General features: G+C 36.9%; 1 protein-coding gene across 4 annotated transcripts in view; it reads right to left on the bottom strand.

Moving 5' to 3' along the window:
• Window positions 1-24,642, bottom strand: part of CASK (calcium/calmodulin dependent serine protein kinase) — a 224,317-nt gene that overhangs the window by 115,459 nt on the left and 84,216 nt on the right. For all 4 annotated transcript variants that reach the window (XM_064497420.1, XM_064497432.1, XM_064497428.1 and 1 more), the window contains exons 3-5: window positions 19,471-19,576; window positions 10,867-10,944; window positions 6,088-6,160 (exon numbers count right to left, since the gene is read on the bottom strand). In XM_064497420.1, the coding sequence (XP_064353490.1) occupies window positions 6,088-6,160; window positions 10,867-10,944; window positions 19,471-19,576 (257 nt within the window). The remainder of the gene's footprint in view (window positions 1-6,087; window positions 6,161-10,866; window positions 10,945-19,470; window positions 19,577-24,642) is intronic.

Below are 24,642 nucleotides of genomic sequence, written 5' to 3'. Positions count from 1 at the left end.
TTTGAGTTTAAAAAATATTCATAGAATTTCTACACACAGACTAATCTTGTTAGGTAAATTCTATGGCTTAATTAGGAAGGCATAAATGCTTATTATCACTTATTGGTATACAAAATATAATCATAAACAACAAACACTGTTGTCTGTTTATTAGGAGTATGAAGCACAGGAGTTTTTTTTTTGTTTTTTTTTTTTCCTCTTTGCTATGGAAGTTAGAATATCCTGATGACTTAATTTAATTTTTAATTTTATTTTAATCAATTCCGTGGAAGACACTTAATCTTAATTAATGGTCTTTTCCCTTCTTGAATTTTCTCTGCAACTGAGATTCCACTGAGCATACACAGTGCTATAAAACACTAGGTATTCTAAGAAGTCCAGTCACTTGTCCAAAATTGAATAATAAAATTTAGTGAGCAATTCTGCCTTCAGTACTCTGAGTTCCATGACAGGTACACTAAACTGACTCATAAGATTGGCATACAGTGACACAAAATGTAAGGTCCCCTATCCTAATGCCTGCAGGCATGAACTTCCCCAGGAATGACCCAAAGACTGCCTATCATCTGACACGTGCTTCATATTATGCAGAGGTTCAATAAACACGCAAAGGAAAAAGACAGAAAATCACAGGAACATAGTATTTTATTTAATACAATGTTACCCATGAGATCAAAATTTGGTGTTAACTTCTTTTACAGGATTCCCATGTGATGTTTATCAAATAACTTAGGGAAAACACCTTAACTGGGCAGCTCCAGTGAGTAACTCTACAAAGTCCTGTAGGAACACTGCTCTAGGAACAGAGCTTATGAGCATGGGAAAGTGGTTTGTGTGGGTGTGTGTTTTACTGTGCAACACAGCCAATGGCAAGATCCCTAAACCAGGACTAAAGTGAGCAGTTTAAGTCCTCCTGACAGCACAGTGTTGCTTAGATTACTGCATCTAGACTGGTAGCAGTATGTTTGGGTAAGCAAACCGGTTTAGAATCATTGTGCTTCTATGTTGCACAGATCCAAACATGCAACCGCAACTTCTGTCCTTCCTTAAATTCATTTTATAATGAATGCGGTTCACAGGATATCTCAGCAGGGTGCCTGAGGATGCAATTTTCAACACAGAGTTTTTAGTGGTAGTATAGGCTCAAGTCATTCTTTCTCCACTCTTCTAGCCACAGACACTTGTTCCCCAGTGCTGTAATTATCAAAAAGACAAGAAGATGGGTGAAACTTTGGAAACTAGCAATCAAATGCAACTTTGAGACAGATTCTTAATGAAATCCCACTCCACAATTTCTACTTAGGATGATGAAATGACATACACTTTTACTTTTTTCCTGTACGATATCTCCTTTAAATTTTTGAATTGCATCAGTTTTTCTTGATTTTTTTTCCTTGATTTAACTACTGAAGAAGCTTTCCTGCAGTACAGGCAATTTGAGAAGCTACAAATCAAGTAAAACATTGTTCCAGCATTTAACAGAATAATTCTCTGAGGAAAAATCCCCCAAAACAGAGTCAAGATGGAGGCAGAGAAATACTTCAGCAAAACACAGCTCAGGCTAAACTTCTTGCACTGCTCGGACATCCCTATGCTGACTCAAAGTTAGCAGGTGACTTGTGAATTATATAAACAAAATACAGGAATTCATTTTTAGGGCAGGGAACACAAAAATCTAGGCCAAACATGCCTAGAATATTGAGGTAAAAAAAAAAAATAGTGAACACCTTATGCTCAGAGCCTCTTTTAACTTCTGTTTTGAATAAGGGAATGTTCCTCAGAAAAACACAGTATGTGAGGATTATTTCAGAAGGAATATTCAGAAGATGCATCAAAACTAGATAGGAAACCCTAATTCCACCTCTGCCATTCATTTTGGAACCTTAATATTCTTTTAACGATTGAGTATATAACAAAATCCACACAGACGAGATGCTTACTGGATCTCAAAGACCTAACAACTTCTAGAGAACATGCAAAAAAGGCCAGCTGTTACCATTTGTCCCCAGAAAGTATAAAACAGGAAAGTGACATGCAACACATCTCATTTTGTTATTCAAAGATTGAAAAGAGAAAATGATATTAAAGAACAGCTTCTATTCAGACCACTTTACATATGTTTGAATATATATTTGCATACATAAACACACATATAAATGAATAAATATATACATGCGCACACCTCTGCACCCCTCCCCCCCCACACACACACGTACAAGCCTTACTCAGTTTATAGGTATACCTAGAAGCAGAAGTATAAGAGCCTTGAACTCTTGAACTTCACTGGCAAAAGCTTAGGTGCCTGACTACAGTTAGTTTAGACAATGGAAGATCAGTTAACAGAGTGTGCTTTGAGAATTTGCATGCTTATTTCAGTTACATATAGCACATATATCAACATGTAAATCTACTGGCAGGTCAAGTCTTAAGTCACCTGGACCAACTGAGACTTGCACATAACACACAACCGTGCATAATGCTTAGTTCTACTCTCTGGAAAAAGTGTTTTTACACTGAAGTGAATCTTAAAAACAGAAAAGGCAGAATCTGTATTTATGCTTTAGCAGTTTTATCTACTCAGCTGATCACGTGTTGGAAACAAACTTTCATGCCTACTGAGATAAACCTATGATTAAAGTCTTGTATGTTTACATTTAGTCAACAAGCTTGACTGACTACGACTGCACATCAGTTACTTTATTCATCACAAGAACACATACAAGCTCTCAAACTACATGGAAATCATAACTAACATTTGACTATTTGATGTGATCAAAGGATAAAAACCTAGCTAATAAAGCTCTTGATGTGATTAAGTTCTCTTGTATTGCTTATATTAAAAAGTATTATATAGGCATCACAATACAGGTTGACACATTGAAGACTGTAAGGTCTCTTAATGTTTTGCTGATAAAAACAATTCAGTTGAAGCTACTGCAAAAATGAACAGGTGAAAGAAATGCACTTTTTGGATAAAAAGTTTATAACTTATATAATGCTTAAAAACAGCCTGCTTCTTAAGGTGAATCTCACATTCTACTTTCAGTAACTAGCACAGAAGTCATCTAACAACATCAATAAGCTTAACGCCTTGCTAACAGGTAACTCAGTGAAAACATCAAGACAAGATAAAGCCATTTTTCCCAGACACTAAGAAGTTAACAACTCAAAATATTCAATACTGACCAAATGTGACTGCAAGAAAAAACGCAGTGTAGCTTTAGGTAGTCTAACACCACATTAAGAGTCACAGGGACTGGAAACATTCAAGTTCATTTATTTATAACAACAATGCCGCTTTCAGCTTTTCAAATCATTCTAAAAAATATTCTACACCATAGAGCTTAAGGAATTTCAATAATTAGTGATATCCCTTACAGTTAAAAGTTGTAGAGATATATTATTACTTTTTCTTTTTCCTGAGCAAAGACTCCAACTCGAGAGCACATTCTGGTGACTTGTCTTTAGTTCTATTAAATCTTGAGGTATGTGTTAGTGTCCTCAGCGAATACACTGTCATATACAAGGCAACTATCTTCAATTGTTATGTTAAGAGGCACATTTATCTGACCTCCTGAGAAAAGCCACTTTGGTGCAGCCAAGTTAATCCAATTTCTTTTTTTCTTCTTCCTGTAGGTGAAGTAAGCGAAAATGCTACCATGCAGGAGAGAATGTAGTAAAAGCGGAGATACAGAAGAAAGGAATAGGCCATTTTCCCCCTATTTCTTTAGCCTGTCTTTAACCACTCACTTTTTAATAATGATTTTAATGAAATATCTGCATAATTGTGTAATACTGACTGCTCAAGAGAAAGCGTCTGACTTCCATGACAAATAGTACTCAAAGTCTCATATGGCTTTTAGCATAGAAAAAGAACCAACATTTCATTTCAGACCCACATTATTCCTGCTACCCTTCTTTGTTCTTTTACATGAACACAATTCCGCATACAAATTATTCTGTAAGAACATTTTCTATCAAAAAAGACCATTTCAGTGTTGCTACTTCCTGAAGCTCTCTTTTGGATATTTCTGACACAGCAAGGCCTTGAAAGAATAAAGAGAATGGCTCAATCCTATTTTATCAAGTTGGCATACTAGGAATAAAATGCAGCAATAAAGACAAATGTTCCTGAGCTTCACCGTTCTGGTGCATAGCTGCCTTGAGCTTTCCACCCTCCTGCATTAGGATATTCTGCTTTAGTTATAATAAGATGCAACTTCCAAGCAGTGGATGAAGGCAGCATCACAATAAGTGAAGATGAAGCAAAGGTAAAGTTGTCACCGATTATGATAAAAAAAAAAAAGCCATAAAGAAACTCAAGAAATGTCTGTTTTCACAGATAACTGAAGGAAATTAAGACAACCAGAAGCCATCTTGAGAAAGTTTTTCATGTTTTGGTTCTGGCATAGGAGGTGAGGCTAAGGGCATATGGGAGTTTAGCACAAGCTGCAGTCATAGTGGTCTCGAGGCTCTGATATATGTTGTCAGCCAAGTCTGGTGAAGTATCTGGCATCAGACAGACTATTTCCTTTTAAAGCAACACCTACAGTGACATCTAGAGCTGAGATACTGCAATTAACTTAATAATGCTGTACACCCAAACCTGCAGTTACAGAACTTCTACACAGCTTTTGTCAAGATTCAACATTCTCTGGTGTGGGTGTGTATCTATAAAGTCACGTTCACTTCAGAAAGGAAGATTAAAAATTCGTACTCACTCATGTAATCAATTTTATTTCCAAAGGATGGTATTTAATAAAAAACATTGTTTTTAAAGTTTAAGTCTGGATAGGCTGCAAAATAAATTGCTGTTCTACTGAGTGAAGCCCTTGAAACTGAAGTTTATTTTTGTTGAGGAACACGGTCCAACAAAAACAACAGACCTAGCTTTCAGGATGCCAGAGCAACATAAAGATTTTGTTCATTCTAAAATTCTCATGTGGTATCAAACCTGTCCTACATAAACTGTTAAAAGAATCTAGAACCTTCAAGACCAAACAAGAGCAGACATTCTATCAGTGACTAGACTAAGAGGATGCCTTTAGAAGCTCTTGCTGTAAGAAATGACTCAAACTGTTAACATACCAAACTACGTGGAATAATTTTCTTGGTTTTGGAGGGAAAGGAAAAAAAAAGGAATGAAAAAAGGAATTGGTGAAAGGTCTACAATGCCTGCATACTTGAGACCAAATGACTGCTTAAAAGTAAACCATCAGTTCAAGGCCCACACAGGTCACCTGTAGGATGCATGATGCATACCTCACCCTCTCTGTCACCTCTGTTCACTAGAACCCGAGCTCCATTTCTCAGACTGCACCATCTGTCCCCATTAGATTGTTCATTAATTGCTATCATACTTGACTCGATCTGGATAGAAACAAACTCTCAGAGAAACCAAGCTGGAACAGCTATCTCAGAGAACGAAAAGTACAAAGAATATGTATGCAAATTAGACAGAGTCAAACCCAAATGGTCCCTATTATTTATGTTACAGTACTTTAGGATAAGCTAGTACCATAAATATCCAAGAAAATAGTACAAAATTCACTAACTCAAAGATTGTACACAAACTTCTTAAAGATTGTATTTCTCCTCCCAAACTTCACTGTATTAGGGAAGTTTTCAGTATAATAAATGTCTGGAAACTGTTGGCAAAAGTAGGCAATACTATGAATATTGTAGCATTTAAGCATGAACATACCTCTCTGGAGGTTTAGTGTGGCTGAATATTGTCTTTATGCTGTCAAAATGATGTCATTAATCCACCAATAGCAGTTTAATTTACACAATTAATTTATATCAACAAGAAAAGAAATGTAAGCAGATGTCATATGAATGTTCAAAATTTAGAAATCAACTTTCAAAGTAAGCTGCAGTCAAATGCATATGTACCTCCTAAATGTTCCATCTTGACAGAACTAGCCATAGACTTTAATTTCACATGACACAGTAAGAGTAAGCATACACATTCAATAGAGTTCCCATAAATACTGTTCCCATCATCTTCTAAATTACAAAGGTTATCAAAATTTGGGCAGCTTGTATTATCGAGGGCGGGAGGAAAGAAAAGAAAAAAAGCCTTACCTTCACATCCCTGTGAATTATGTTATTATCGTGACAGTAACGCAGAGCTTCCAATATCTGTCTCATGTAATGGCTGTGAAAACCAAACGCATCATACATGACATATCTGCAGAAAAAGTTATTATGCACATACAACGAACCAAGTTTTAAGAGTCCAACTGTATAGTTGACCAACTTCCTGTTAAAAATACACTTAATTCAGCAGCATCAGGGCTATGTGTATAATAATGAATAATAAAAATCTGAAGTTTGAGGGCTATTCTGATTGAAGCTAAGGGAAAATTAGGGAAGAAAATCTGTGTTTTTTATTATGAAAAGGTTTGAAATATTCAATAATTTTGTTTCACACAACGAAGAACCCAGGAACTCTCAAAATTTTTTTATAACAAAACACAGAAAGGAAAAAATGACTATGAGTGCCTGATTGATGTAGGAGGGACAGAACCAAGACTTTGACTTGCCTGAGGCAGATGAAAGACCAACTTCTTTCTCCCCATGTCTAAAGAAGACCCTAACAGACTACTGACTACATTAGGATCATTTCTTCACCTCTGTTCTTGACACTCTTCTACCATGTACAGTAAACTGTCATTGGGCTACTAATGCACATGCACAGAAATGTATTTTGGTAAAAAGGTTTTGTTTCTGACCAAAAGAAATTTTTCATGAAAAAAATCTATAACCAATTCTGATTTTTACTTAGAATGACACAATAGAATTCTGAAATGGAAAATTCACATACTTACGAATTTACTATAAAACAAAAGTTATACAGAAAAGATATGGTGTTGAAGTTTTGTTTTCACTGTGAAAATCGCTTATTTCTAATTATCATAAGATGACAAAGAATGTTGTTGAATGATACAAAGAAAATCTATAAGTGAAAAAGGAATGATACAAAAACCTAAAGGATAATGGAAAAACTAATAATGAAAGTAAAAACGATAATATCTTCTATTACAACAATTTTATTATGAAATAATTCTGCGAAGGCAGAGTTCCTTGGGAAAAAAAATGGTAAGATCACAGAATTATTGAGGATAGAAGGGTCCTCTGCAGAAAATCTAGTTCAAATTCCCTGCTCAAATCAAGGTGAACTAGATCAGGTTGCTCAGGACCATATCCATTTGGCTTTTGCCTGTCTTGAGGGATGGAGACTCCACAACCTCTCTAAGCAAACTTCTCCAGTGTTCACCCTCCCTCCCCCCGCCTCCCAAAAAGTGTAAATGGAATATCCTGACATTTGGTTTGTGCCTATTGCCTCTCTTTCTGTCACTGAGCACCACTGAGAAGAGTAACAGTCCCAGCTCATTCAGCCTCCACTTTTTGAGAGATGTGCTAATCTCTTTATAATCTTTGCGACCCTACGCTGGACTCGTTCCAGTATGTCCGCATCTCTCTTGCATTGGAGAGCCCAGAACTGCACATGGCACTCCAAACATGGTCTCACCAGGGCTGAGTAGAGGGGAAGGGTCACCTCATTCAAACCTGTTGGCAACGCTCTGCCCAAGTATAGCCCAGTATAGGGCCACTGGAGCATCCTTTATACGAGGAGAGGCGGAGAGAGATGTCACTGTACAGCCTGGAGAAGAGAAGGCTCGGGGGGAAATTTACCAATGCTTATAAATATCTGATGGCAGGGTATCAAGAGGATGGGGTCAGACTGTTTTCAGTGGTGTACCAGTACAAGATGTAATGGGCACAAACTGAAACACAGGAAATTCCATCTGAACATAGGAAAACACTTCTTTACTGTTAGGGGAGGTAAATGTTGGAGCAGGTTGCCATAGAGCTTGTGGAGTCTCCTTCCCTGGAGATACTCAAGACCCAACTGGACGTGATCCTGGGCAACCTGCTCTAGCTGACCCTGCTTGAGCAAGGCAGGTTGGAGCAGGTAATCTCCAGAGGTCCCTTTCAACCTCAACTATTCTGCGTCATAATGAATTTTGTATAATCAGTTTAATAACTGGAAAGCTTCCTCCTATGTAACTAAGAAAGTTAAAAAGTTAGGCTTGGTTTTAATTTGGTATTCCTATATTTCATAAGATATTAATGTCCTCTTGCACATAGTAAGTTTTTAGTATAGTCATAAGTTCTTCTGAATTTTTTTGCCTGTGTATATTGTTTATCTTTACCAATGACAGAATGCATCCTCATCAAGTTTTTGGATGACACCAAGCTGTGGGTCCAGTCCATATACCTGAGGACAGGGCTGCCTTCAGAAGGTCCTAGATAGGCTAAAGGGATGGGTCAACAAGAACCTTATAAAATTCAGCTAGGACAAATGCGAAGTCCTGCACTTGGAACAGACCAACCCTTTGCCCCCTTTGATGAGAGGCTAGGGGAAACAGGATTGGTCTGGAGAAGAGAAAGCTTAGGAGAGACCTAATAGAAACCTCCTCTTAGATACTGAAAAGCTATTCAGAGGATGAAGCCAACCTGTTAACTGATCCACAATGGTCATAAATTGAACGAGGGGAGGTTCCAGCTGGATATAGGGAAGCAGGCTACTGCCCTGTTGCCCAGGAAGGCTGTAAAATCTCCGTCTTTGGAGGCTTTCTACACCCAAAGGGAAAAAGCCTTGAGCAACAGGATCCAAATTCAAGGATGACCCTGCTTTGCGCATGAGATTGAACTAGAGACCCCAGTATCTCTTCCAACCTGGATTCTATGATGCTATAAATCTACAACGTCTAGAAAAACAAACACAGGAACTCATGGGCTTTCAGCTTGATTATCATACCACTAGGATTAACGAAAGTCCCGCATCAGTAAATGCAAATGCATTTTTTTTGTGTCCAGTCTCTCATAATTTTCTTTTCCACTAATGTTCTTGTGGACATCTAATTACTTTCTTAATTTCACATTAAAATTGAACTTTAGTTTAACACCACCTAACACTAAGATGATTTGACCTCATCTGATGGTCTCTTCTGGCGTTCCTTCTCCTCTTGCACCATATATAAAACCCACTGAGGAATTTAAGTGACTAGAATGCTACGATCAATGTCTTCGATTTAAAAGAAAAAGTGTTCTGTATCATCAAGCTGGATATAAAACTGGAAACAAAGAACTTTCATTTTGCACCAACTGAGCAAAAATAACCCGATGGAGACAAAGAAAGGACTACTGATAATTGATTTTGGCCTGTTTGAAGTTCTCTTCACTGAAACATAGGTTGCCAGTCACCATCTTCAGTCTGTAACTCAGGTTACTGTCAACGCTACTTGTAAAAACTTGATTAATTAGGGAGGCAGGGCTCCTATTCTACTTTTACCCCTCTGACCCAGCACAGCTCTTTCCCAGTACGTCAGTTAGCCTACGCTAGGCTACTGCCATAAAGATAAGAATTTTTTTCCGCTTAAGATTGCCTACCTACTGGAAATGTACCCTTCCACCATATTTGACATCCTTCCTGCATACACATTCTCAGTCCTCTTAATTAGTCTGTCACTAATCTCCCAGATATCCAAGTCAGCTCCATACTTAGAGCTTCTCTTATGCCCAAAGCCCATTCCACATTTCTTTGTGTCTCCTTCCTTCCCTAGTTCCTCTAATGCCTATCTTGCATCTTTCATTTCTTCCCTGTGCCTTCTGGAACCTTTACTTAATTTCTTGTCTATTCTGTTCCCCCTAAATAATAACCTTCCCCCCAACTCTTTCTGCTGCCACCTCCTGACATGCCTCAATCCTATCTCCCTCTTATGTTCTCTCCTAAAGGTCATATTCTCTCACTTGCTTCTCACCATTCAAGTAACATCCTTAAGTAATAACATGCTCCTCACCAGCAAAATTAATGACACCATCTTGTATAAGAACAGTACCTAACGTAGCTAGGAGGAATAAATGGATTTTTCATATCTCCCAGAGGCACTCAAATGATAGTGATACATAAAGGAGAACCTGGCATATTCATTGAAACCAGGGCAAGTGTTTTCTCAAAGTGTTAATTTTATCAGATTATCCACAAATTATCTCCAAGGATTTTCTTCACTATGATTCAGGAAAATGTCTGCATCTTTCAACATAATTTCCGCTCCTTCTAGAATGATGCGGCACATTGCTTCTTCTGAGACCCCTCAATTAAAAGGCACAGTATTTATTTTTCCCCCATGGTATGTATGGAATCTCAGCTAATGTAACATCAGATGATATAAAAATCTGACTGAAATGATACAACCACCAAATCTGAGTTCTAGCGATATTTAAGGGAGTTAAGCACTTTTAAATTAAATGCATTTAATTTACCACTAGTTACATGGGGTTTTGTTATCTTTTTATAATTTTATGTTCATTTTGATTTTAGTTCACCTGGTAAGTAAAATGGTGAAGCAACCACATGGGAAGTGGTTGCTTAAAAAAAACAAAACCAAACAATTCACCCCCCCTTGAAACACACCAAAAAAACCCCTCAAAACAACAACAAAACCAGAAAACCCCACCCTCAACCTAGCAAGACCAATAAAATTCACTACGATCAGGCCAAGCCACTTAACACCACCATATGACAGATCTATTAAAAGGCAAAGACAGAGAATTAAATATTGAATGTCAAATAGTATTAGTAGTATTTTCTTCAAAAATCCCATCCAAATACACAGCTAATAAATGGCAAAATGCTCTGAAATTCTACTTTTAATTATGCTAATTACTGTAATAATCAGACTGTGGAAACAGGATTATTTATAATACTTCCACTTCTAGCTACCAGACTATGTAACAGTATATTTCATTCTCACCCATCCATCCTGTGGGATTAGTTAAAATTACAATACATACCTGGCTACAGCCTCACTGTACACAAATCCAGCATCTGCTCTTTTCACAATTTCAAAACACAGATCTGCTCCATCCATACTGTAGGCAGAAAGATGAGAAAAGAAAGCTTAAGACAGATAGCTACAATCACTTGCATAAAAATACTCCAAAAATCTATTTATTTCACTTATATAAATCTCATATGAATTTTACATAAAATACTCTGCATGCATGTATAACACACAATTTAGTAAAACAATATTTAATAGTTATAATCTAATAGAACGTGACTTGCCACAGGTTATGCCCCTATTCTCATATAACAGTGCTCTCAAAACTTTATTAGCAAAACCACACATTTCTTCTATTGCTTAAACTGCTCATTGAACAAAATGTGTACGACAGTAGAAAACCATTGACTTGTACAAGAAGGCTCTGCAAGTTAACAATTAATGCATGATATTACCTTAAGCATGTTCTCAAAAGCAACACTAGCACAACTTTACAATAAACGCTGCAGTTACACAAGAATCTTATTCAAACTGGATTTTAAATGGTGACTTAAAAAAAAAAAAAAAAAAGAGTGTAGTATAGTCTTTCCAGAGACTAAGAAGATAGTTTAGACCTCACAGCCTTCCTGAAGGCACCTAGAAACAGTGGCAGCAAACATACTATATCATTAACTGATAATTGATACTTCATTCCTTTTCTCCCTAATTGCCTGTACTCTTCTGATAACTTAACTTCCCACTTTGGATAGTATAACATTTGTAGAGTTAGGTATATTACTCTTATAGTCCTTAGGCTACAATTAGGCTACCATTTGTCTACCAGAGAAGCTTGATGAAGCATAACCATCCTCCTTTTCTTTCCCCTGTAAGTAGCTTAAGGTAGAGTTATATCTAAAAATGTTCATTGCTTGATGGGGCAAGGAAAGAGTTACAAGAGTTAACATGAACAATGAAATCACACTTTATAATTCAAATTTAACAAGGCACTTGCAAGAACATTAATTATAACTTTTCTCAGTTTCAGTCTCAACACCTTTTCTTTTTCGTCTCTACCAAAGACTCAAGGAGAAAAAGCAGACTTTGCAGGACACCTAGAAAGCCAACATTGTCGGGGTCTAAGAACATAAGGAAAAGTTAGGTCACTGAGTACAGGTACCCTCAGATGTTCCCTAAATAATTTTTCTTACTACCAGTTTATCTCACTGCTACCTTACTGTATGGATATTGCTACTGGAATCCATCTGAATTATTTCTCCCAAAAGAAATCAGAGACATTGTATCAAAGCAGGCAGTCTTTTAGATACTAAGACCATAAATTCATGTATTGCTGTACAGAAGCATTTCTGTAAGCTATCCAGAACCTCAGCATACAACCACTTTTACTTTGTGTTACATACCTTTAGTGCAAAATTTCTGCTTTTGCAGTCACAAATGATGTGCAGAAGCTTTAATTCCCAAATACTTCCCCCATACAAAATAAACTGCAGAAATCTATTATCATAGGGATAGAATATTGACAACTATAAAAGATTTGGTCATCAAAAGAAATGCACATTCATTTGAGCAGGGGAGGCAAATTTCTCCAGGCCAGTTATTCGAGCACCTGGTATCATCTACAGATGTAACAAACCCTACAAAGGGCAAACCTATATAATAAAACAATGGCAGGCCATCATCACATCAATATACTCCTCCAGAGCTTTTTCTAGTAGTTTTTCTGCCTTGGTTGATTTCAGACAGTTACCCATATACACAGCTAAATATCACACAGACAGAGGTATACTACGCTATGCTATACACTGAACTGTATAGCAGTGACAGAGCCAGGTGCAACGTTGAATTTAGTTGGAGAACCTTATGCAACTTTTTTTCTAACTGAGGCTGCAAGAGCAAGAGTCAGTCTCATAAGAAACCCTAAAATACTCAGTGCATTTTCAGACTCAGCAATATCATGACCACTTAAAAGACTTAGTTGCAGCAACTAAAAGGCTTATGTGATGCAAGAACATTAAAGTCTTGAGATACTGAAGAAATGCAAATTCAATACGTCTCAAGCCAACCAAAGGGTTATCAGCACTAGGCATGTGAAAACTGTAAAAATTAAAAAAATGAGCTAAGCTAAAATGCACTAAAAGAAGCACACAAATGTTATATGTATAGACAGATATATGTACACATACACACACACACACATAATGAAGACATGCTAATTATGCAACAAGAAAGTTGGTAAAGTGATCCAGTCACAGCATTCAATCTCAGCAGATGTATCAGCTGATACCAGTAGAGGGCACTCATGGAAGCTGCATAAACTGACTCAAATAATTTAGGGTATTTATGCTGAGAGTGCCAGCTAAAGCAGTTCTGATGAGTAAAAGACTTCTTCACAGAACAAAGCCACATTTTAATTATTTTGAGTAGGAGTACCATCTACATCCCTCAATTTTCCATGTCCTATTACTGATCTTCCCACATTTTTAGCAAGAGAACTTTGCCTAGGTCTCAGCTCTCTGGATACAAGTTTTTATAGCTCCGATCAGTGCTATTATGCACCCAGAATACATTTCTGCCATTCTGCACAAACTTGATGAAAATTTACAGCACCCTACAAGCTTACTCCTGAGTCACATTCAATGTAGAAACCTGAATACCTGGGGCTAATAGTCACTCTGAAGAATAGCATGTATACTGCAGAAGAGTTCTACATTTTTAATATTTGCAAATGAGCTAATGTAGCCTACTGCTTAATTCAATTTCATAAAGAATCATGAAGTTTGAAAAGGACTGCTTTAGGGAATTATTGCTTCTTTTAAAAAAATCAAGACTTGACACATTGCTAGTAATTGAATTGACTGAATTTTGGACCATGTATGTTAAAAATCTGTACACAATGGCTTTTTTTCCTTCAGTTTGAAAGTTGTTTCTATATGCTTGCCATCTTCATTTACAACAAATAAACTGCCAGAAGTGCAGAGCACTCCAAAGATAGAGTATTTAACTTATCTTTGAGTGCTACAGTTTTCTCTGAAAATTAAAATCAAGAAGTACAGAACCCTTATTTCCTACATATTGTCCATGCATCCACTGCTCAGCTCAATCCAGATAACTAGAAGATGTTCACGAGTTTCTCCCCCCAGCTGCTGGTTTGAAGGCATCCTTTCAACACTTTAAACTGAGACATTTTTAGAATTTTGTTGGCAGCCAAGAGATGAATTTTGGTGCTTTTCATAAACTAACTCATTCCATTTAGAGTAACAAGTAATGAACAAACCTCTCTGAATAATACATGATCTCTGAATAATTCATAAATTACAGTTTAGAAGACGAGCTTAGGAGAAAAGTAATTTTGAGTAGATATGCTTGGAAACAATTTTATGCTACTGCTTTCATACCAATGGTCCAACCTTATTAAACAGTTAAAAAGTAAAAAATAAACATACTTAAGATCACTGTTTTTGTGGTAATATAAAATAACTACTTTACCTTATCTGAAATCTTTAACACAGACTCTGATCTAATGTGAAACCTTAGAAAACCTCCACATGTCAGCCAGGATCATCAGGCTATATAAATATATTCACTTTACATTGATGATTCGTGAATTAGTTCATGTTTATATAAATTCTCAAAAATACAAGTGTAGGAATTAACATATTAGCTCCTACACGTGAATTTTGCTTAAAAGTGGGTTTTCTGAACTTTTGCTAAGAAAAAAGAAAACAAAATTTTAAAATTAAGAAAACAAATCAACGTCTTGTGGTAAGCAGAGTTATAATCAATGCTGAAATTTCAGTCTATCAGTGGCGCCCTGGTAATCTAATGTACTGAATTCTCAGTTTCTCTTCCAAATTTTGCTACTTATTAGAATATAGCCAAGATGTCATCCAACATAAAAATCCTCTGACTAGCAAGTCTTACACTGCCTTGTCAACAAAAAAGCATACAAAGATTGTTCTTTAAGCATCAAAACTAATGAACTCTGGCTTCCTATGAATTCCTGTCCATCAGATGGATGAAATCAACAGTTATTAGAACAAACTTGAGATGAAAACCTGGTATCTCTTTTCCACAAGCTTAAGTCATCTTTAAGCTCTCTAACACTTCAATCAGTAAAAAGATCAAAACCTATCAGATGACAAAAGAGGAACAGACCTACTCAAACCAAATAATTGCCTAAACCTTGTTTCCACAGGAAATCAGGCTACAGTGTACTGGGTATGTGTAATACATTAACACCCCCCGGCCCCCAAATCTCCCCCCCCCCCCACGTGTTTACTCAGGTGAACACAAGTTTTATCAAGTCAAAAATATCTGTCATCATGTCAGAGTTTGACGCTCAGGGTACTTGATCGTTTGTGGAATTAGTTTGCCTTAAGGCATTTAAAATTAGTCATCTCAGACTTTCTTTCTGTCAACATTAAAAAACAGCACATCCAGAGGTGCCTCAGATTTAGAGGTCTATTTTTAAACATCTAAAGTTAGGACAGACAGAATCTTTAACTTAATGACTTCCCTAAGTGAACTGTAAACTTTTCAAAATTGATTTGAAAGTCTTCCCTTGCACTGGGTATTTTGAAAGTCTGGCCCAAACGTTAAATCCAGAAGCCTCTGAAACCTGCTTTCAGTAATCACAGCAACCTGTTTTGGTGTGGAAAAAATGTAGAATTTAGTTTTAGATTTTACTTTTAACAGCTAACTTAAAACTTGTTTTTATCCTAGATCAGGTACTATGCAAGCATGAAATACAGTGAAGCCATATAACAGATGAAGGACTCCACATGACACTGCATTTCAAAATAAAATTATAACTAGAGTCCTAATGTAATGAAGTGAAATGATGAAAAAAACAAGTTTTCACACCATAAACTAAGAAGCTCTGCTATTTCACAGTAGTATATATTTCACAGTACTGTATATACTGTATGTAGCGTTTCTTTTTTCCCTTCTTTTTTTCTTAACACCTGAACAAAGCAGCATGACTGAATGCATCAACTGTCATTTAAATGCTCATCAGCTTATGACCATAATAAACTGCAAGTAACTGCAACCATTTAAAATTACTGCTTTTATGAATCTGAGATTTTAAAACTAAAGGATTTTTACATGTTAACTAGATTAAATTACAAAGATATATATGTGCAACTATGTAACTATATGTACAGCCTAACTGCTAACTCTAAGTAAGATCAATACATTTAATGTCCCAAGACATAAATCCCTCCTAGAATGCACTAAGAAAACTAGCACCACTTAAGTAAAGTGGTAGGAGAATATCCTGTGAATGAATAAGGTATTTGCAGTCTACTCACTATCTACATATCTGAGCTCTTCAGCGTTGCCAGTTGATGTACTTTGATTATGCTGAGGATAAACTGCATACAATGTACTCTAAGCCTAAAATGTGGTTTTCAGATGCTTCAAATGTGATAGCTGCTTTGTTATACAAATATTGTTAATAAGTGACCCTTATCAAAGTGCTGTCTCATTGATAAAGAACAATGGCCCTCAGACAAAAAGGAGTAAGAGACTGTAAAAGCAAAAGCAGTAGTTACATACCACATACAAAACAGTATTCTATGTAAAACCAGTGCTTTTCCCACTATATGCACAAGCTACAAAGCAAACGTTATCACATGACAGGGACAGTGTTGTCTAGCATAGTACAGTACTAAACAAATACAAAAAGCACATTTTTTCCACATTTCATAAATGGAATTTTTAAACAGCATGGCAGTCCTACACTGCTTTGTTCTATGCAAGGTAAATCCTTTAAAAAGATTAGTTTCATGTATTTTGATGCTGTAAAATACACCTGAGGTACTTAAGCTAACTACACACTTGTATTTGGTAAAACACTTGTCTTCAGTAAAAAGTGAGTTAACTCAAGACTAATCACAGATCACTTGATACACAGCTGTCAGCAAATTAACACCACAGAACAAGAAAGTAAATTGAGACTGTATGATAGAGACTGCAGCTGGCCCTATCTGTACGGCCTCTCAGGAGCCTCCAAGTAATCTCCTCCATCAGTGGAAAAGAGTCCGTTGCCCTGTTAAAAACCTATTTTTTTGGTGTGAAGCTTCAATGTTGCTGTTCATGTTCTTCAATACTTCTGTGAATTGTGACTTGATTTTTTTAAAGTTTATTTTAACGCGCACCTTTGAAACTGAGCATAACTATACTTTTTCCTGAGCCGTACAATCTCTCATTGTTATTAGGCATGCAGCGCATTTGCACCTTTGTGCCTTTTTGTAACGATAGATTTGGCAAGATATTCAGGGTCATTTTAGCAGCTTACAAAACAGTAGTGGGCAGTGAAGTCAGTACGTAAACTATGCCGATACTTAAGTTATATGACACGTACTTCCAGCTTCTAATACATAAGCAGCGATGTATCATTTATGTGCAATTGACAACACAAAGTTTTAAGCTCGGTTATTGTGTATGACACAGTACTTCTACATACTGGTCCTGAATTATCTCTCATGCAAAGCAGCTGCCAGTCCACACACAGGCTTTCTATCAGCAGCCGGGCATACATCTCCTCTGCAGATCTGCACTGTCTTCCTCCTTTCTGTCCTTTCAGAGTAACTAGCCCCTAATAAAATATATTTATTACTGTAGACAAAACTTAGTGGCAGAGCAGTTAGGCTTCTGATAATAACAATAAAAACAGAAAGCAACACAAGAGAAAATAAATTACTTAAATACGCATAGATGCTTCTTTACTAAACTGCTAGTTTCTTACAGCAGTCTTGATTACACACTATGCCACTAGTCCAGCTACAGATCCAACCACACAGTCTTATTCCATAGCAAATGGCAGTCTTCTCTTAAATCCTTTACCGAAGCATCCCCTCCAACTAACACATTTTGCATCAATCATTTGTAAAGAACAGTGATAGAAAAATGACACTGTAGGAACACCTGTTCTCAAAATTTAATATGTAAGGGTTGTGGTTGCAAAGTAGCGTACAGATCAGACATGGCACATGCTGGACAGTAAAGAATTATTATCCTTCAGGTAATTTAGCCTCTTACTTCCTTCTTTCATGTAGCCTGAAGTCAGCTACAGTATTTGTGTTGTAATCCTAATTGTTCAGACTTACTTTTTATGTATAACAATATAAATGATTATAGGCTTGTCATTAAAAAATCATTACAGATATGTCTCATAATTCTGAGCTACCACCATGGTAAAAATTTTTTGGCATTTCAAAATCTCGTTAATTATCACTGTAAGTCTCCCTAAGGTACATATAACTATTTCATAATAGGATAATTAAAGCCCCTTGGTCCACACTTTGGGATTTACAGAATAAAACAGAACACCAGAGTCAGTACTGAATGGAAACTTACAGAAAGGAGAGCATAAAACAATTATTTCACACAATTATAATTTTATAAACTTACCTAAAAAAACCCACATGGAAAAGTTTCAAGCAATAACTTTTTACATTACATCTATTTGCCATTACCACTTAACTCCCTACCTCAGTGGTAAAACTAATGTGTGAGAATTATTTTCTAAGTACTTGTCTGAAGTCAAATTCTTGATTCTCGTGGAGGTGTCAATTCAACCTACCATACTGGCATGATGTGGACAGTAATCATAAGGCAGGAAGACAAGGGAAATTAAAGGTGTGTAAACATATATGCCCAGGCACACCACGAATATGTATAGGAGAATAGCAAAATGAGCTGATAGATGCAAAAGAGAAAGAAGATCGAACATGGAAAAATTAAAAGAACAAACAAAAGCATTAATTTTGTTGCAGATATATTCACAGTATTTTTCCAGGTAACTGAACAATTATGTCCTCTGTGGTACACACAGGAAAACTAGTGTTTAAAAGGAAGATAGAAAGTCAGAAATTTTAAAAGACCTACAGAAGATGCACAAATTAGCACTCTGCATGCCTATTTTCATTCTTCCCAGTTACTAAAGCTTAACTCAAGGAAGACTAGTAATTTTCCCTCAAAGGAGGAATGTGAAGCTTTGGGGGCCTTCCTTCCTTTTTCTCTTTCTCGTTTTCAAGTAAAAATAGCTGTACACTGCTGAAAAGTCATGTTTTATTCATCTTTCCATATTGTAATGGTGACAAAATTTTTGCCTTAACGTTTTCAAAACATTTTTTGAACAAGTGCTTCTTTTTCACATGAAGTGAATGTATATAATGAATTATAAGAATATTAAAATACTTTACATTCTTATCTAGTAAAGGAAAAGAAGTACTCAACAAACAATTGTGTGTAAAACAAACAAACAAAACCTTACAACTGCAACAGTACACCATCAGTCACCCAAAGATGATGGCTATCAGGAAAGAGATTTTTAATCCTTATTCTGATGTACCATATTAGAGACATGGCAGCCAACAAACAGTAAGTCTGTCCTTAAAAAAGAATGCTGTTAAGAAACATCATAATGTTAGCCACTTAGCCACTGTACTAGCTTTTTAGTTTGTGCCAACCTGTACATGACAGAAATAAATGCTTTCATGCCACTCAAGACTTTTGAGCTGCAAAACAGGCAGGTGGAAGCAGAGGTACTTCAAGGATTTTATTTAGCAAATGACATCAAATATGTGAAAAACAAAAGAGAGAAACTTACAACTCAAAAACCATATAAAGCATTCCATCTGAGCTGTACGTCTCCAATAATTCAACAATATGAGGATGCTTCAGCATGTGACAAATACTGGCTTCCCTCTTCAGATCTGTGGGAGATAGTAAAGTAACATATTAGCTGTATATTCAAGCTGTTGAATACATAAAAATTAGAAATAAATAGAAAAGAAGAAACAGAAAATAAAACAACTACAATACAACATTTGGAAAGAGGCACACATCTGACATTTCTAAAATATTCTTTAATCTTTGTAACACTGACAAGATGATATTAAATTATTCTCCTTCAGAGTTCAAGTGTGAATTAAATTAAACAATCTATATGAATCTCCAAATATAAAGACACAAAACTTAATATGCTTTCATGATCTGACCTATTGACAGAAAGTCTTCTGGGTCATAACCTGAAGAGCTGTATGGTAATAAGTTCCTTTAATGCACATATGTAGACCACATCAAGATTTTCAGGCTATATATCCCACATCACTGTAAAATTACCCCTAAGTACAAGAGATTCAGCCTTTCACTCCATTACAGTAAGCATTATTAAAACCAACACATACAGAATCACAGAACACCTGAGGCCAGAAGGCACCTCTGGAAGCCTCCCGTCCAACCCCCTGCTCAGGCAGGATCAACTACAGCAGGCTGCCTAGGAGCATGTCCAAATATCTCCAAGGATGAAGACTCCACAACCTCTCTGGCCAACCCACTCCAGTGTTTGACCACCCTCTCAGTAAAAAATTTTTTTCTTATGTTAAAAAAACAAAACAAAAAACCAAACAAACCAGAAAACACACACAATTTTTCCAGTTGGAGGCCAGTAACTGGCAGTGTCGCCCAAGGGTCAATACTAGGTCCAGTATTGTTCAATTTATTCATCAGTGACCTGGATGAAGGGATAGAGTGCACCCTCAACAAGTTTGCAGATGATACCAAACTGGGAGGAGTGGCTGATACACCAGAGGGCTGTGCTGCCATTCAGAGGGACCTCACCAAGCTGGACAGATGGGCAGAAGGGAACCTCATGAAGTTCAACAAAGAGAACTGCAGAGTCCTGCACCTAGGGAGGAATAACCCCATGCACGAGTACATGCTCGGGGCTCACCTGATGGAAAGCAGCTCTTAGGAGAAGGACCTGGCAGTCCTGGTGGACTACAAGGTAACCACGAGCCAGCAATGTGCCCTGATGACCAAGAAGGCCAATGGTATTGTGGGTTGCATTAGGAAGAGCATTGCCAGCAGGTTGAAGGAGGTAATCCTTCCCCTCTACTCAGCCATGGTGAGGCCACATCTTGAGTATTTTGTCCAGTTCTGGGCTCCCCAATACAAGAGACACATGGAGCTACTGGAGTGAGTCCAGCAGAGGGCCACTGAGATGATTAGGAGACTGGAGCATCTCTCATATGAGGAAAGGCTGAGAGAGTTGGGTCTGTTCAGCCTGGAGAAGAGAAGGCTGAGGGGGGATCTTAGCAACGCGTATAAATATCTGAAGGGAGGGTGTGAAGAGGATAGGACCAGACTCTTTTCAGTGGTGCCCAGTAACAGGAGGAAAGGCATGAAATACATGTCTGAACATAAGGAAAGCTTTTTACTGCAAGGGTAACAGAGCACTGGCACAGGTTGCCCAGAAACGTTGTGGAGTCTCCATCCTTGGAGATATTCAAAAGCCATCTGGACAGGGTCCTGGGCAATGTGCTGTAGGTAACCCTACTTGAGCAGGAGGGTTGGACTAGATGGTCCCCAGAGATCCCTTCCATCCTCAACCATTCTGTGATTCCGTAATTTATGAGGTGACACCGACATTGATTTTAACCAACATCTATTAGCTTGGATCCTTGTTCTAAAGAAGAGACTGAAAAAAGAAACAGTTGTGAATAAAGTAAGAGCACAAGCCACTGTGAAATCTCTCAAAGGCTGTGAGATTTTCTTGTTAATATCAAATGCTCTGTATTTCTGAGCACAAATCAATCCTGTCTTTATAGAAATGCAATAAAAAAATCTGTGCTGAATTAATTTTCTTTCCTTGTTTATTAGAAATATTAGAATATTTAGTATCTGTGTTACTTGCTCTCCCCCCTCCCTCCTTTTAAGTTCCACCATTAGCACTCTAGAAAAACTAGCAAGATCTAGAGAGCCGCCTCAATGACAATTTGGGAACAGGGGAGATGTCAGTCTGTATTCCGAAGCAGAGGTTTTAGTTTTCTACCTTCCTCTCATGTGATTTTTCATTGTTCAAGGATCACCTACACATATGTTTATGGGGAAAATACAAATTCCATTTCTTTGTTTGAGAATACTTACCACACTGTTGTGCTACACAATGAAGAAAGCTAAGTCTTACTATTTTCATACATGCAGTATCACACTTCTAACATGAAACAACAACATTCAGGAATGCAAGAAGTGACATGAACATTCTTTCATGTGAACGCATTTAACAGATTATGCAGGTTTATACTGCACTCTCAATCTGCTAGTCATTTTAGAAACTCAGAACAACTATACAGAATTTTGAAATAACTGCATTTTAATCCAAGGAAATAATTATTTTCAGATACACAAATGGCAATTTTATTTCCTAGAACTTTCATATTACATTTGTAGTATGTTTCCTCCACCACATCCTTGCAAATCTAACCTAAAAGCAAAATGAGCAGAGCAATTCCTTAAAAAGCATTATGTAACACCATCTTAAGAAGTGCAAACAGAGCAGTGAAAAGAAGCAAGTAACTGTCTTTTGCTGACACAGAAGAAATTTAAAGAAATTCACGTAAAATGTAATCTTTATACAGAGATGAATTTCTGTCAAACAAAAACCTGCAGTATGTCTTTCCCTTCATGCACAGGAACTACTAAATTCATATCATAACATCCCCTTCCATCATGCTGAGGCATTGATCCAACACTCAATGATTACTGTCCGTTTTTTAATCTGCAAGGAACTCCAGTTTCACTGAAGTACACATTCAGTCTTTCCTAAACAGGATCACAGGTAAGCACTGTTGACAGATGAGAGTCTCTTCTAAGAGACCAGAAAACTACACGATTCTGAACAAATATGATCTCTAGAAAATACAGCACCTTTACTTTGCCTCTTACTGTCTAAGGATTTTTATACTACCATACCTCATCATTGTATCTGATACCTATTTTATATGGAAAGCAGAGTGAAAAGCCAATAGGAAACTTCAGAGAAGTTCTGTTTCTTTAAAAGGTAAAAATTCTGTTCAGAATAGTTTATTTTGGCTGCTTATTTGATTTATTTCTTGTGATGTTTATTTATATTTTGAAGGGAAGAAGTGGGAGGGAGAGACTATCATGTGTTGTAATCTACCTCATTCCCTTCTGTAATATTGCAGGAGTTAAAAAAAACTGCTTATTGACTATTGATCTTCTACTGATCATCAGCAACAGAAAAATGGAAACTGGAAAATCACAAAATCACAGAACAGTTGGGGCTGGAAGGGATGTCTGGAGATCATCTGTTCCAACCCTGTCCCCCCTGCTGAAGCAGGGTCAGATAGAGCAGCTTGCCCAGGACCACATCCTGCCAGGTTCTGAGAATCTCCAACACCTCTCTGGGAAACCTGTTTCAGTGTTCAACCACCCTCATAGTAAAGAGTTGTTTTCTGATGATCAGGTGGAATTTCCTGCGTTTCAATTTGTGCCTACTGCATCCTGTCCTTCTTTAAGCCCCCCTCCCCCAAAGTCACAGGAATTAGATAAAGTGGAAAAATAAAATAATTATTTCCTGCTAATGTCAGGTTATATAGGAAAGACTGGATCATGTTTGTACTTATTAAATACTTATTAGATAAATAAAATATCTGAACGGGAAAGCAAGTGAACAACAGTCACAGAACAAGGCTTTAATAAGACTATGGGGGCTTGGGACAAAGAGCAGAACAAAGACCTGTTTTCACAATAGCAGGGACTTGCTTAAGAGAGGACCCATCAAGGAAGGTGGAAGGTAGCAATAAAAAGACAAATACATACCCCACTAATTCACAGAAAGCCACAAGCCAGAAATGAGATGATGGATTCTAAGGTCCATTTGGACCCTGACCCAAATGTCAAAAATGTTTAAAACTGGTAAGAAGGAAGTGAAAGGGGAGGGGAGAAGGAAAGGCAGAGATGGCACATACATTTTATTGTTTTCACTTTAAAACGCCACAACACCATCTATCTGCACAGGAGTAAATGGGATAAATCCTTTACCCAGATTTAGTTAAATTTCGACTTCACTTATTCCTGAAGAGGTAATTAAAATCCCAAGTGACTTACAGATACTGTTTCAATTCTGAATAGAACACAAAACCTAGCAGATGTTTGCTACAAGCATATGACTAAAGATTCCCTAGAAAATTCCCAGTATTACCTTGTGGGCCACCCTATTATTTGCAACTTACCATCCTGAACATGATATTGCATGAACTATTTTCTACCTCCTGTTAAGTTTTCTAAATCTCTCCTGACTATTTTAGACATGTCTTGTAGCCCATCCCATATCATAACTTGCCTTTCATACTCCAGGACACCTTTAGAATCTGCTGAAGGATTAAGTCAGCCTTAAAGAGCAAGAGGTGATGTACCATTAACTAAATGGTTATGTAACTTGCAATTAAAACAGTCTCCTTAACCAGTCAACAATATTTAGCTAAAAGGACAAACACTAAGACGAGATGAGATCTTAGAATCTAAAACAAACTGTCCTCTTTATATATTCATTTTCCTTGTTTTGATACTACTGAAGAAATGACATTCTAGACCATTTTTATACCCTGTCAGCACTTCTTTCAAAATTAAACATTAATGGCAATAGCGGTAATAACAAGATGATGGAAAGCACAAACTTTAAAAGTTTCTCTGCCAATTGCATGAGATTCAATGTTACACCATCAGAAAATAGCAGAAAGATGTGCTTCATTTCGCTAACCTAACACACAGTCTGATACTTTACATCACAATTTGAAAAATATTTAAAAGCCATCACATTCTTCTAACCTTACCAGTAAAGCCTCCAGAATTTCAGTTTGTTTACAAAACTTCGGTTTGAAGCAGCTGGAGACATGTTTAAGTTTCCATTTTATAAACTGCTAAATATTTCAAGAGGGCCATTGAAATTGTTAAAATGGAACGCAGGTTCAGACTT

The sequence above is a fragment of the Dromaius novaehollandiae genome, chromosome 1 (assembly GCF_036370855.1).
Source record: "Dromaius novaehollandiae isolate bDroNov1 chromosome 1, bDroNov1.hap1, whole genome shotgun sequence".
NCBI classification, from domain to species: Eukaryota; Metazoa; Chordata; class Aves; order Casuariiformes; family Dromaiidae; genus Dromaius; species Dromaius novaehollandiae.
Note: the sequence above shows the minus strand (reverse complement) of the source record. Positions and strands in the feature narration are given on the sequence as shown.